Source organism: Panicum virgatum, chromosome 2N, assembly GCF_016808335.1.
Source record: "Panicum virgatum strain AP13 chromosome 2N, P.virgatum_v5, whole genome shotgun sequence".
Taxonomy (NCBI): domain Eukaryota; kingdom Viridiplantae; phylum Streptophyta; class Magnoliopsida; order Poales; family Poaceae; genus Panicum; species Panicum virgatum.
The window spans coordinates 13,611,665-13,624,860 of NC_053146.1; the positions used below are offsets into that span (position 1 = coordinate 13,611,665).

The following is a 13,196-nucleotide window of genomic DNA, read 5'->3' on the forward strand; positions in this document are numbered from 1 at the left end:
TTGTTAATGCTAATCACTGAGATGATATTTCTTGATTCTATTGTGGAGAGTCCACTGTTACATCAGGATATCGTGTCGACACTTGATAGAAATGTTGGAATTTTCATAATACGATGCTAAATAGTCATGAACTGATGGCATGTTGGGGCACAGGACGTAGGTTTGGACCGTTGGAATGGCAGCAGCATTTTAGGATGCATTTTTGTCGAGGTTTTCGTACTCGTGATTAATGATTGATGTTAGATTCTCGCGGTAACGCCCGACAAAGAAATAGAATTGTCGCGTTGCGATGCGAAAGGTTCGTCATATAAGACAACGAATAATCAAGCGTTAGAAAAAGTACTCGACCATCAGCATCAACGAATACGAGTTGCTACAGATTACTCAAAGGGCATGATTTATCTGGTCGCATCGGTGCGAGACCATCCCAATCCGGAAACCCTAATTTTCACCACTTCCAATTCCCAATTCCGCAAATAGCTCGATTTGCATAACCATGCATAGCATAACAACTGTCAACTACCACCTATTAAAACATCAAACGGCTCCAATGCACCCACCGCAATGCTCTTGCGCCCCGCTCACATCCACCACCTCACCTAGAGGGTTTGTGTACATGATAACCATTCCATCCGGTGCGTCATCACCCACTCAAAGAAAAGGCGAAACAGAACGCCATTGTCCGCGCTTGCGCCTCACGCTTTTGCCAGCAAACATGGCTGGCTCTCTCTACGCTCTGACTACCAAACACACCCCTGCCGTGTTCCCAACAAAAAAGTTTTTTTTTCTGAAAAAAAAAGAGGATGGAAGGAAACAAACGCCGTGGAAAGGGCGGAAACGGACACGCTGGCCAAGGGGCTACCGGCCGAAATCGCTCTGCCACGGCCGTCTTCTAGAGACAGAGAGGTTGCACAGAAGAAAAAAGGAAAAAAAAAGGAAGCCGGGGGGTAGAAACGGAAAAGGGCATTAAAATAGTCGTAGAAGCCAAGCCCAGGAGATCCAACAAGGCAACTCCCCCCACCCCCTCCGTCCTCTTCCTCCCTCCCTCCCTCCCTGCTGCCGCTCCACTCCGCTCCCCGGCTGGGCCACCCCGCGCTCGGCTCGCCCCTCGAAGCGAGCTCCCGTGGGGCCCGGCGCCGGCACGCCACCTCGGCCGCCGCGGCAGGAGGAGGAGGAGGGTACGAGCCAGCCGTCGCCGTCGCCGTCGCCGCGTGTGGTAGGTGGTGAGCGCCCCTCCGCGCAGCCCCGTTTTCTCGCGGTTCGCGCCCCGGGGAGGGAGGTGGCGCGCCGAGTGGGGGGGGGGGGGGGGGCGTTTGCTCCCGCTCCCGCCTGGGCCCCGCGCCGCGAACGCGCGACTCCGTGTTGACCGTTGCGCTGAGTTGCCCTCTGCTTTTGTTTTTCCAGAGAGGTCGCTGTCGTTCGCCGTCCCGTCCCGCCCGCCTGCGCCCAGCCAGGATTCTTCGACCACGCGCCGCGTAGGATCGCCTCAGGTTGGTTCCTTTCCGCCGCCCCGTCAACCAATTTCAGCTGGGCCGCGGCGATTTCAGGGGGACGGGCGCTCTGGGTAGCTTAGTACATTCTTCGCCTGACTGTTCTTGGTGGAATTTCTTGTTTGGGGTGTGGGGAGGTAGTCGGAGGTGAGCTTCCGTGGTTGTTTTCGCGATATGGTTGCAATAGTGCTGCAATTTCTGTGAGGTGCTGACATGGCTGAGGGTGTTCGTCGGTTTACCTGACCCCAATTTTCCATTGTTGTAGGTTGGAGTGGCTGGATTTGGCAGGATAACTCTGCAACACGGGGGGGGGGGGGGGGGGGGGTGTTGTTTGGTGTGCTGTGAGAGCATGCCATGGACTAGAAGTGAGGGGTTAGGGTTTGGTGTGTGGTAGCGGCTCCTGTTTCGGCTGAAGGGGCAGGGATCGCCTTTTGCCGTTTCTTCCTGGGAGGATCTGAATCTCGTATCCGTGTTGATTCGGTGGGTGGCGTCAGCTGTTCTGTTCTAGGTGGTAGTATGATGAAGCAGATATTTGGGCGGCGCAAGGCGTCCAAAACCGCAGATAAGGAGTCTGTTGGCGGGAGGAGGCATGCGGTGTTGAACCAGCACTCGGGTTCTGGAGTTGCCGACCTGAGTGGCCAGCAGCAAATTTTGTCGGGTACTGGGCATGCCTATGGGAGCGGAAACCGTGTGGGGTTCCAGGAGTCGAGGATAAATGATGCTTTCTTCTCTTCTTACTTCCGACCGTTGCCGAGCATTAAGGATGTGCCAAATACGGAGAAACAGAACCTGCTCATCGTAAAGTTGAACATGTGCTGCACCCTGTTTGACTTTTCGGACCCGACAAAGAACATAAAGGAGAAGAAGATAAAGGTGGAAACATTGATGGAGATACTCGATTATGTCAAAACAGCCAACACAAAGTTCCCTGAGATTGTTGTGGAGGGAATCACAAAAATGATTTCAGCAAACTTGTTCAGGACACTGGTTATCCCGCCCAGGGAGAAAAAGGTGCTTCAAGCTTTTGATTTAGAAGAGGATGAACCATTGATGGACCCTGCATGGCCACACTTGCATATTGTGTATGAGCTGCTCTTGAATTTTGTTCAATCTGCAGAAACTGATGCTAAATTGGCTAAACGATATGTTGACCATTCCTTTATTCTAAGGATGCTTGAGCTCTTTGATTCTGAGGACCATAGGGAGAGGGAATACCTTAAGATGTTAGTTCACCGTATCTATGGGAAGTTCATGGTGTATCGGCCATTTATCCGGAAGGCTATCAATAATGTATTCTACCAGTTCATATATGAAACTGAAAAGCATAATGGAATAGCAGAGCTCTTGGAAATTTTAGGAAGCATCATCAATGGATTTGCCTTGCCACTCAAGGAAGAGCACAAACTGTTCCTTGTAAGGACCTTAATTCCACTTCACAAGGCAAGGTGTATTTCAATGTACCACCGGCAGCTGTCTTACTGCATTACACAGTTTGTTGAAAAAGATGGCAAGCTTGCGGATACTATTATTAGGGGCATCATAAAATATTGGCCTGTCACAAACAGCCCAAAAGAAGTACTCTTCTTGGGCGAGTTGGAAGAGATACTAGAAGCAACACAACCTAGTGAGTTTCAAAAATGTATGGTTCCTGTTTTCTGCCAAGTTGCTCGCTGCTTTAACAGCTCTCACTTCCAGGTAATATCATTCACCATATCCTTGATGAGTATTCCCTCTATGCAGCTTTGTTACTTGTTTCTCCTATGGTTGAATTGTTGGCTTGTTGTGTACTCTTACCTCATCAGAATTGGATTAGATGTCATCTGAAGCAATCATCATACTTTGCCTGGCTAAATGTTAGTTCCATGTTGGTTTGTTATAACAGTAGTACATCATTTTCACCAACAATTCAAATAACAAATTTCAGTTGGTTCATCTATTTATTCACAATTTACTTCTTAGCATTTAAAATGCGTTTGCTTGTATGTGCATTGCATATCATCAACCTCATATCTGTCTGTTTGTTTGGTATTTATTTTCTAAAGCGGTAAATGAAAATTCGAATTGAGAAAACAAAGTTTTTATTTGTAGACATCTTGAATTGCTAAGTTTCCAACTGCAGAATGCAAGCCCCATTCAACTTGTGCCATTTTGAATTAATTTATGTTGGTCTGGTCAGTTTGTTCTTCACAGAACGATGTCCTTTCTATCTGTATGGATTTGAACTTAGTTAAATTTTTGTAAGATTTAAATAAATAATGTTGGATTACTTAATCTGCACTTATGTTAGGCAACCATTCCTTGGTCTAGAATCCTCTTAGGTACATTTGGAGTGAAATCAGATGTTTTTTAAAGATCGTTCTAGCTGCTTCATGGTATTTCCCAACCCATGGTTCGGCATGCATTCATGTCATTCTATTTCCTCCTTAAAGATGGGGTTTCCAACATTTTAGTGGCATGACAGCTACAGGGCTGCCCAAATCTGAGGCTTTGCATAGGAAACAAAGGAGCTTCAATTTTATGATGCTTGCTGCTTCCTTAATTATTTCACAAATTTTCTACTGGTCCTCACTATCTCACAAAAAAGCATAAAATAAAAGATTTTGGCCTCCCTTCAGTTTTCTGCTTTGCCTTTGCTACTGAAAGCTAGAGGAAGCGTGCAACTTGTCATGGGCATGTGCCACAAAGCATGTTGTATTCATGTAATAATTTTTTTGGAGCTCAGGAATAAACTATTGCAAGATCTGTGAATAAACCCAGTGACACATAACTCAAATGTTCGTTTCTTGGTGTGAACTGTGAGCCCTATATGAGATCCCTATATTCTCTGCAGTATCATGATAAAGCATTGATCTATTGAAGAGTACAAACAAAATTACACAAATGAGTTGCACGGCTACCTGCAATTTTCTAGATCTGTTTTTGGGAAGTGCATCAACACAGCATATCTAGTCATTAGTAGTAAAATCGTAACTCATTCTGGTTTTGTGTACTTTTTATTAAAAACGTTACTTGCGTGTGCTGCAATATTTAGAAGTTTCAATAGTTTTATTGTATCCTCGCTGAGCATTCTAGGATGCCGTTCTTTATCATTTATATTTGACTCTATAATGGGCTAATGGCAAGTTTCCAAAAAAAAAGATACTTAATTTTGTTAGATCCAAAGTTGTTCTATTTATAGGGTACTGCATGAATTTAGTTTTATGTGTATAAGGTGGGAGAACAACAACAATGGATTAAGGATTTTTTTTAAAAAAACATGTATAACCAAATTTGTGTGGGTAAGGCTTGGGGCTTAAAGACAACCCTTTCCCAGACCCCGCACAGTGCGAGAAGCCTACGGCATTGGGTACGCCCTTTAAATTTGAATGGTTGCTGTTAACTGAAGTGTGTACATGTGAATATATTTGGCCCTCCAGGATTGGTAATTTATATTCATATGGAAACATGATTTATTTTTACACATTGGTCTATACTATAAATACTCATTGCTATAATTTTATTTGTGTACTTGCATGTTGCACAGTACAGGGAAAACGCTGTTTGACCTTGATACTCAATATTTATGTAGTCTTTACCATTCTGTTTTGTTTCTTCTATGGTGTGTGTGTGTGTGTGTGTGTATATATATATATATATTGTAATGTGCTTATACTTTATTTAGGTTGCTGAGAGAGCATTGTTTTTGTGGAACAATGATCGCGTGGAGAGTTTGATTAGGCAAAACAGTAAAGTGATCCTTCCTATCATCTTACCTGCCTTGGAGAAAAATATAAACGGGCACTGGAACCCAGCCGTGCAAAGCCTCAGTATGAATGTGCAAAAATTGTTCTCCGATCGTGAGCCTGAGCTGTTTGCTGAATGTGTGCTGAAATATGAGGAAGACAAAGTCAGAGAGGAGGAGCTTAAGCTGAAGCAGGCGGCGGCATGGAAACGTCTAGATGAGATTGCATCCTCCAAAGTCACAAGTGGCGAGGCTGTCCTTGTCTCTCCAACCTTGCCCCGCCAACCTTCAGGCTTGTAGGAACTTTCAAAGGGTAAGCATGCTGGTTGTCATGTGTTCAGTTGATTCAAGTATTTGTTAATCTTGTGCGGTTTTGATAATACTTGGATCCTTGGTGTTTGCAGATCCTTGCAGAGTCATCCAGCATTGTACAGGATTGGGTTGTAGATAGGGAAAAAAAGGGGTATATGAAGCCGCCAAGGCTGGTGTGCGAAACAGAGGGAAAAGAGATATTGGAAGCCAATTGTGCATCAGTTCTGTAAATCACATGCCATGGCTTCTCTTGGCATTCTGGTGGTTCAGTCTCTTTTGTAGTTTGTCGGAGAATTTTTTTTTTCCGGTATAAAATCGGTTAAAGGGGAGCTGGTACATGCCTTTTCTGTTCCTGTTCTCTGCTTGGATGGCGGGTGATCGGCTTAAGTGATAAAAGTCCCTTAAGCTTTCCTTTCCGCACTTAGTCGATAGTATGGTTTATGATGATTGTGAGTGCTGGCGCGGATCATGTCAGATCCGCGAGCAGATGCTGTGCAGGAGCTGGTGTGTTTCATCCTGCTGCCTGACTCTGGTTTGCAGGGAGTGGAACCACTTCAGTCAGATGCTACAATTCACAGTGTGGTGTGGAGGATAGATTGCCTCCAGAGAGAAGCCCTGTTGTCAAAGCTGCTGGCAATTTGCAGGCCTCCTTTTCAGGTTTGTTGCCATGGAGCGGTAAAGCGCGATACCTGGGAAAACTGTAAGGTTGCACAGCGAGCATTTGCTTGGCATTGCTGAAATTCGTGCTAACTTGCTTCAAAAGTGGCTTGGCATTTTGTGGAAAACTGGACACATGCACTGAGGAAATACCTGGTAGCTAATGGAATTGAGTGTTCCTACACTCTAACCAAGGAGGTTGATGGACACCATGGTCAAATCCGATACTGCCACGGCTGGTCAATGCAGCGCTCCTAATTTTTCTCCACCTCCCCATTGCCAATTGGGTCATCCTTTGCCTAATATATACTGCATATCAACTTTTCTTTTTCATTCTAAATTTGAATAATATGATAAAACCCCCTTTTTGCAACAACATAATTTTCTAAATAAATTTGTAAAGTACGTTACAAGAGTTTGTTGGAACTTAACTATAGAAGGATGAGAGAATGAGCAGATTCATCCGATATTTTGTTTTGAATTTACAAAATCCAGAACAGACAAACTTTTCTGAAGTCTTCTTTTCACGTGTTTGAATCTGATGCTTGATCTTCACTTCTTCAGGTTGGATGTCAAGCATTTGGACATATGTTTTTGTCAAATCAAAGAAGCTGAATAGAATGGTCTGTTTAATAACAGTTGAATTTTCAAGCAAATTAGTTCTTAGCAAAGAACACCGTACCACTATATATCTCAGGACAAAACAATGTCTGCTTTCAAATGGTCAGTTTCTTTCACTTTCAAGTTATAAGAGCAACTCCAAGAGACTCTCTATATTCATCCTAATTGTTAAAAATAGATATTTTGATGTAAAAGTAGCACCCAAGAGCTTTTCTAAGTGGTTATCCAAATATAGCCATCATCTATTTCGGATTTCTCGCTAGCTAAAAATAGATAGAGAAAATGGCTCTTTAGAGTGTAAACAAGATATAAAAAAGCTGTAGGAGAGTGAAGATGTATAGAGAACAGTTTTTATGTAGATGACTCTTCAATTGATGATTTAGAGAGTGAAATTTAGAAAGACTCTTGGAGATGCCCATTCATTCTTCCAGGTTGTCATGTTAGGCCAGCATGGAATGATGTGATTCTAGATATCAGTTTTTTCTTTCCATAAAGAAAAGGAAATTTGTTATGACAGCATCAAATGATGTGATTCTAGTAATCTAGTTGTTAGTTTGTTTTTCCATAAAAGAAAAGGAAACTTTGGACCTTGGTCCTCCAATTCAAACTGTGATAGTTATGTCTGATTCGGGTTAACAAACCCCAAATAGGCGATAGGCACTTTGGGAACGACATCGATAGCTCATTTAAAGTTGGCCCTTCAATATATACTCCCAACTCTATAGCTTAACACTGAAAATCAAACAAGGATATTTTGCTGATATGGACCTGACAGTCTCAAGGCTAATTTCAGGATGTTTGAGCAACTCCAATAGAGCTGTTAAATTTGGGTGAGCAAAATATCTATTTAGAAGTTCACTTCTAAATTCTACTCACCCAAATATGAGCTTCCACTCCAGTAGGCTGAATAAATTAGACTTCTATTTTTTCAACTGACACCTGAGCCCCACCTGTCATTCTCCTCCCCCCCGCCCTCCACCTCTTTCTCCTCCCCATTCCCATCGCATCGCCTCCTTCCTCCCATCCCCTGTCCCGAGCCGGCCGCAAAGCCAGCTCCTTGGATCACGCTGCTGTGCTGCCACCTCCGCTCCTGCTCAAAAAAGATAGCCGCCGAGCTCCTCGGATAGCCAGCTCGCCATTCCTGCGCGCCCCTTCGCAGACACTGCTCGGTGCTCCTGCTCCGCCTCCTCTTCTCGCGAAGCCGAGCGTCCTCTCCCCCCTTCCTTCCTGCTCCCGCCGCTGGGCGATTGATCGATTCCGTTCCAGCTGTTCCAATCAATCATACAGAGCGCAGCGTGTGGGAAAGGGAGCCAGGGAGGGGAAAAGGTGGCCTTGTTTGGGGGCACCCAGATTCCATTCCTTGCGCAGGGGGATCCTACTAGGCTGCTGTGGAATTTGCTAGAGCAGCAGCAGCAGCCCACCATTTCTCTCTCCCTCGGCTCTCGCCCCGGCCCTGCTTTCTCCGCTGCGATCGATTCTTCATTCCTTCCTCGTGAAGGAGAGTTCCTTCTGCTACTCTACAAGAAAGAATCCTTCGGTGTGCAGTGCGCCGGAGAATCTGATTCTCTCCTATCCGGGGAGTTTCTTGGAGCTTGCTCGCCTGCTTTCTGTCACTGACGGTGCCAGCAGAGTGAGGAGTATCGGTTTCTTCGCAGCCGCCGCCGGGACAGCAGCGGAAGGGACAGGATGGCCGCCGCGCCGCCGCCCAAGGCCGACGAGCTGCAGCCGCACCCGCCCAAGGAGCAGCTCACCGGCGTCTCCTTCTGCATCACCAGCCCGTCGCCATGGCCGATTCGCCTCGTGCGTGCCGGGCCGTCCACCGCCGGCGCGGCGGGCCCGCCAAGCGGCAGGGCCGTGCGCGAGGCGGCCGACCGCGCGCTCGCGGTGCACGCACTGGAGCCGCGCCATCCTCGCCTCTAGCCGCCGCCGCATACAGGCCGTGCGCTGCGCGCGCCTCCGCCTCCACCTCGGCTACTGGGGAGGGTGCCAGCACGCCTACCCTGGTGAGGAGCGCGAGGGTGCTGGGGCGGCTGGTGGGTAGGGCGGCCGGCAGCGTTGCGTCGGCGGGGGCGGGGCGGGGCAGGGGCCGAAGGGATCGCGAGCAAGGAAATGAAAGAAAAAAAATTGGTGGGGCACACAGTTGGCAGCCCAAATAGAAGGGCACCAAATTGGAGGGATGGGGAGAGAAATTTGGAAGGATTATTAAAATAGCAGTCCATTTATTTCCTCTGCTGGAGATTATTTTTTATGTCCACCGACTAAATTTTGATATGGAAGTCCATTTGCTCTCCCTACTATAGTTACTCTTACAACCATATACATAGTGATAGGTTGATTTAAACCTGATTAAATTATTAACATGCGCGGATCACGCCCTCGATTATTTTGCATCAAAAAATCAGGACAGCACAAGCTTTGATGGAGCTCCTTGTCAATTTATTCCTCCCTACACAAGGCAACTAGGCATGATATCGCCCGCTTCCATTTGGACTCCAAGCTCTCAGCTATCCAGCCATGGCAGGAACCCAAGATGCTTCGTCCTCTTCCTCGGCGCCGTCTCTCCACGTCGTGGTGTTCCCATGGCTGGCGTTCGGCCACATGATCCCGTTCCTCGAGCTCTCCAAGCGGCTGGCGCGGCGCGGCCACGCCGTCACCTTCGTGTCCACGCCGAGGAACGCCGCCAGGCTGAGCGCTGTCCCGCCGGAGCTGTCCGCGCGCGTCCGCGTCGCCACGCTGGAGCTGCCGGCGGTCGAAGGACTGCCGGACGGCGCCGAGTCGACGGCCGACGTCCCGCCGGAGAAGGTCGGGCTCCTCAAGGCGGCGTTCGACGGCCTCGCCGCGCCGTTCGCGGCCCTTGTCACTGCTGGCCTCAGCGGCCGCGGCGGCGGCGAGGCCGACGGGTTTGAGAGGAGGCCCGACTGGATCATACTCGACTTCGCGCAGAACTGGGTCTTGCCGATCGCCGAGGAGCTCAAGGTGAAAAACCATGCGATCGAAGTCGAAGGTCGAAGCTGCAGCAGCTGATTAGCTGCTCGTCAGAAATCAATTCGTTTCGGTAATTTTGATTTATTGTGTGCTGCAAGATCGCGTGCGCCATGTTCCTCATCTTTCCGGCGGCCCTCTTGGCGTTCGTCGGCACGAAGCAGTCGAACGAGGCGCACCCTCGCCGGACGACGGAGGACTACATGGCGCCGCCGCCGTGGGTGCCCTTCCCCTCCACGCTCTCCTACCGCCGCCACGAGGCCGAGGCCATCGCCGCCGTGTTCCGGCCCAACGCCTCCGGCGTCTCCGACATGGACCGCCTCTGGCAGCTGCTGCATCGCCCGTCCTGCCGCCTCGTCATCGACCGCAGCTGCCCGGAGGCCGAGCCGCGGCTGTTCTCGCTCCTCACGGACCTCTTCGCCAAGCCCGTCGTCCCCGCAGGCCTCCTCCTGCCCGGCGACGCCGCGGACGACGAAGCGCAGCCGGGCAGTGGTGACCAGCCGTTCGAGGCGGCCGCGCGGTGGCTGGACGAGCAGCCCCGTAGGTCCGTCGTCTACGTGGCGCTGGGGAGCGAGGCGCCCGTGACGGCGGGCAACATCCGGGAGCTCGCGGCCGGGCTGGAGCTCTCCGGCGCGCGCTTCCTCTGGGCGCTCCGTGCGCCGCGCGGCGAGCCCGCCGCCGCGCTGCTCCCCGGCGGGTTCGAGCGGCGCGTGGCCGGGCGCGGCGTGGTGGTCGCCGGGTGGGTGCCGCAGGTGCGCGTGCTCGCGCACGCCGCGGTGGGCGCGTTCCTGACGCACTGCGGGTGGGGCTCCACGGTGGAGAGCCTGTTCGGGTTCGGGCTCCCGCTGGTGATGCTGCCTTTCGTGTCCGACCAGGGCCTCATCGCGCGGGCCATGGCGGCGCGCGGCGTGGGCGTCGAGGTGCCGAGGGACGACGGCGGCGGCGGGTCCTTCCGCGGGGCCGACGTCGCGGCGGCGGTGCGGCGGGTGATGGCGGGGGAGGAGGGCGATGAGATGGCGCGCAGGGCCAGGGAGCTGCGGGACGTCGTCGGGGACAGGGTGAGGCAGGAGCGCTACGTCGATGAGCTGGTGGAGTTGCTGCAGCGCTACAAGTCAGCTCACTGGGTATGAGAGAAGATGTGTTGTTGGGCTAGTAAAGCTTCGGATTTACTACTTTGTTTATCTACTCAACATGAAGGAAGCATGTTATGTATATATGTATGAACATTCTATAATATGTGCACAATCTAGAGCGCCAGAATATGAGCTCCACATTATAAGAAATGTCTTTTATTTGTACACGGAGGCACAACTTATTTGTATCTTGTAACCTCTAAGGATAATCTTCAGTGCAGATTGACAGAGGAGGCTGGATGATTTTTTTTTGTGAGTAGGCTGGATGAATTGTACATAACAACAACAACATAGCCTTTTTCCCCCAAACAAATTGGGGTAGGCTAGAGATGAAACCCGAAAGAAATAAGTTCAAGGTTCAGGCACATTGATAGCTAGTCTCCAAGCGCTCCTATCCAAAGCTATCTCTTTAGAGATATTTCAATCCTTAAGGTCTCTCTTAACCGACTCATCTTAAGGTCTCTCTTAAGGCTGGATGAATTGTAAAATTGTAAAAATGGAATCTTTGCACATTTAAAATATTAAAAATAGACTAATCACAAAACTAATTACGAAACTAGTCTGTAAACTATGAAACTAGTCTGTAAACAATTAACTTGGCGGCTAGAACATACCGCCAAAAATGAGATTTCTTGGCTGCCGGCTGTCAAGAAAATCGAGTTTCCTTGGCTCTCTATTCTTGGTGCATTTTGCTTGGCGGTTAGCTGCCGAGAACTGTTTCCTTGGCGATTTTAGTATATTCCTTGGTGGTTTTTGGCCGCCAAGTCAATTCCAGATTCTGGTAGTGATTGACTAGACCACTGATCCATGTGTGTTTCTGGGTTTGTGTATTGCAGTTGCTGAGCCGACATGAGTGACAACATCCTCAGAAGAGCTCCATAGCAGATGCGATAGAACAGATATTGCTTCCTGACATCCAAATGTAGTGAGAAACTTTGCAAATCCATAGCTCCTTAATTACTAATGAAATTCGAATTTGCCCTGTTGTGAAAAAAATCCAAAAATAGATTATTCTTGCTATGTTGTGGAACCATGCATGCAAATCCATAGGGACAGGCATGGCGCCGGCATGCAGTAATCTTTGTTATGTTGATGTCGGAGTGCTTGATGTTCAAAGAAGGGCAAACTAAATCGCCTAGGGCATATCTATCATTTTGCTACAAATTTAACACCCTTGACTTCTAACATAATAGGTGCAAATTGGAGCTTCCTTTTAAAAAAGCGAGGCAAAAATCGCACAAAACAAAACGAAGGGGTAAAATCACCATCGGCACTCAAAACAGAGGCAAGAACGCTGAAATCCCTACATAAAAAAGTTAAAAATAGTATGTGCTAGCATATTAAAGCCCAATATCCTCCCCTCGTTGACACTGACATGCCCTTATTAGCTTATAAAAGGCACATAGTGCCCTACCTCATAACATAGCAGACCCCAAAATGTACCAACAACAACAGAAGTAGGGAGCAAATAAAAAGAATAGTCCGAAACCAAAGGTGCAAATGTCGAAATCATGGACGCACAGTAGCGTTGGGAAATGGAGGCACCAGGAGCCATATTTCCCGAGGGGTCCGCGTTGCGCCATACGGCAAGGTATACCTGACCCCAGGAGTGCAATTTCCGTGTTGCAGTAGCTGCGGAACCAACGTCGGCAAGGATAGGACACACCAAAGGACATCATGGAGCTCACGATCGATTTGTGCGGACATGGTTGCCAGGAGCCTCAAGGGAGATTGCTGCTTCCTTGCGCAACCCACTAGATTTCATCTTGTTACCAGGACACAGAAACACACGCCATCATTCAGCCTGGTCGTTCATCAGAGAAGCACGTGTGATCGTTGTTGGGTCGGCCGGAGTTGCAGGCTCTCTGATGTGCATGGCGATGCAGGCGACGAGTAGTTTGATGATGACCTGCTCAATGATGAGTCAAAATCAAACTATGAGGCAGATAAGGTAGCTGAAGAATCGGGTGGACGGGCAACATGGCTCAAGAGATACTGATCGGATTACTAGGAATGTTGAAATGTTATACTTACAAGATTCTTTAGAGGACTTAATTGACTTGCTTCAAAACCAAGAATATATATGGTGGTTCCTCATAAAAAAATAAAAGAGAATGGTGAAACATCTTTAAAATTACAAGGCAATTCCAGGCCCGGCGAGGATTTCTCGAGCTTAATCTCGACAGCATACTGGTGCTTAATAAATCGGCCACCAGGCCTCACCTAATGAGCAAATACCAACATAGCTAGGATTGTCAGTGCTGGTCATCACGAGCCTGA

At 48.6% G+C, this 13,196-nt stretch overlaps 2 protein-coding genes across 3 annotated transcripts; both read left to right on the forward strand.

Moving 5' to 3' along the window:
* Positions 1-966: 966 nt before the first annotated feature.
* On the forward strand, positions 967-5,866 carry LOC120659821 (serine/threonine protein phosphatase 2A 57 kDa regulatory subunit B' theta isoform-like). 2 transcript variants are annotated; one of them, XM_039938067.1, is made up of 5 exons: positions 967-1,223; positions 1,405-1,490; positions 1,756-3,185; positions 5,152-5,524; positions 5,616-5,866. In XM_039938067.1, the coding sequence occupies exons 3-4, from the start codon at positions 2,007-2,009 to the stop codon at positions 5,509-5,511; spliced, it is 1,539 nt and encodes a 512-aa protein (XP_039794001.1). In that variant the 5' UTR covers positions 967-1,223; positions 1,405-1,490; positions 1,756-2,006; the 3' UTR covers positions 5,512-5,524; positions 5,616-5,866. The 2 variants fall into 2 exon arrangements, with proteins under 2 accessions (XP_039794001.1, XP_039794000.1); XM_039938066.1 differs by having other exon boundaries at positions 1,012-1,216.
* A 1,898-nt stretch (positions 5,867-7,764) lies between these two features.
* LOC120659823 (UDP-glycosyltransferase 91C1-like) lies at positions 7,765-11,146 on the forward strand. Its single transcript, XM_039938068.1, has 2 exons — positions 7,765-9,777; positions 9,885-11,146. The coding sequence occupies exons 1-2, from the start codon at positions 9,316-9,318 to the stop codon at positions 10,911-10,913; spliced, it is 1,491 nt and encodes a 496-aa protein (XP_039794002.1). The 5' UTR covers positions 7,765-9,315; the 3' UTR covers positions 10,914-11,146.
* The last annotated feature ends 2,050 nt before the right edge of the window (positions 11,147-13,196 follow it).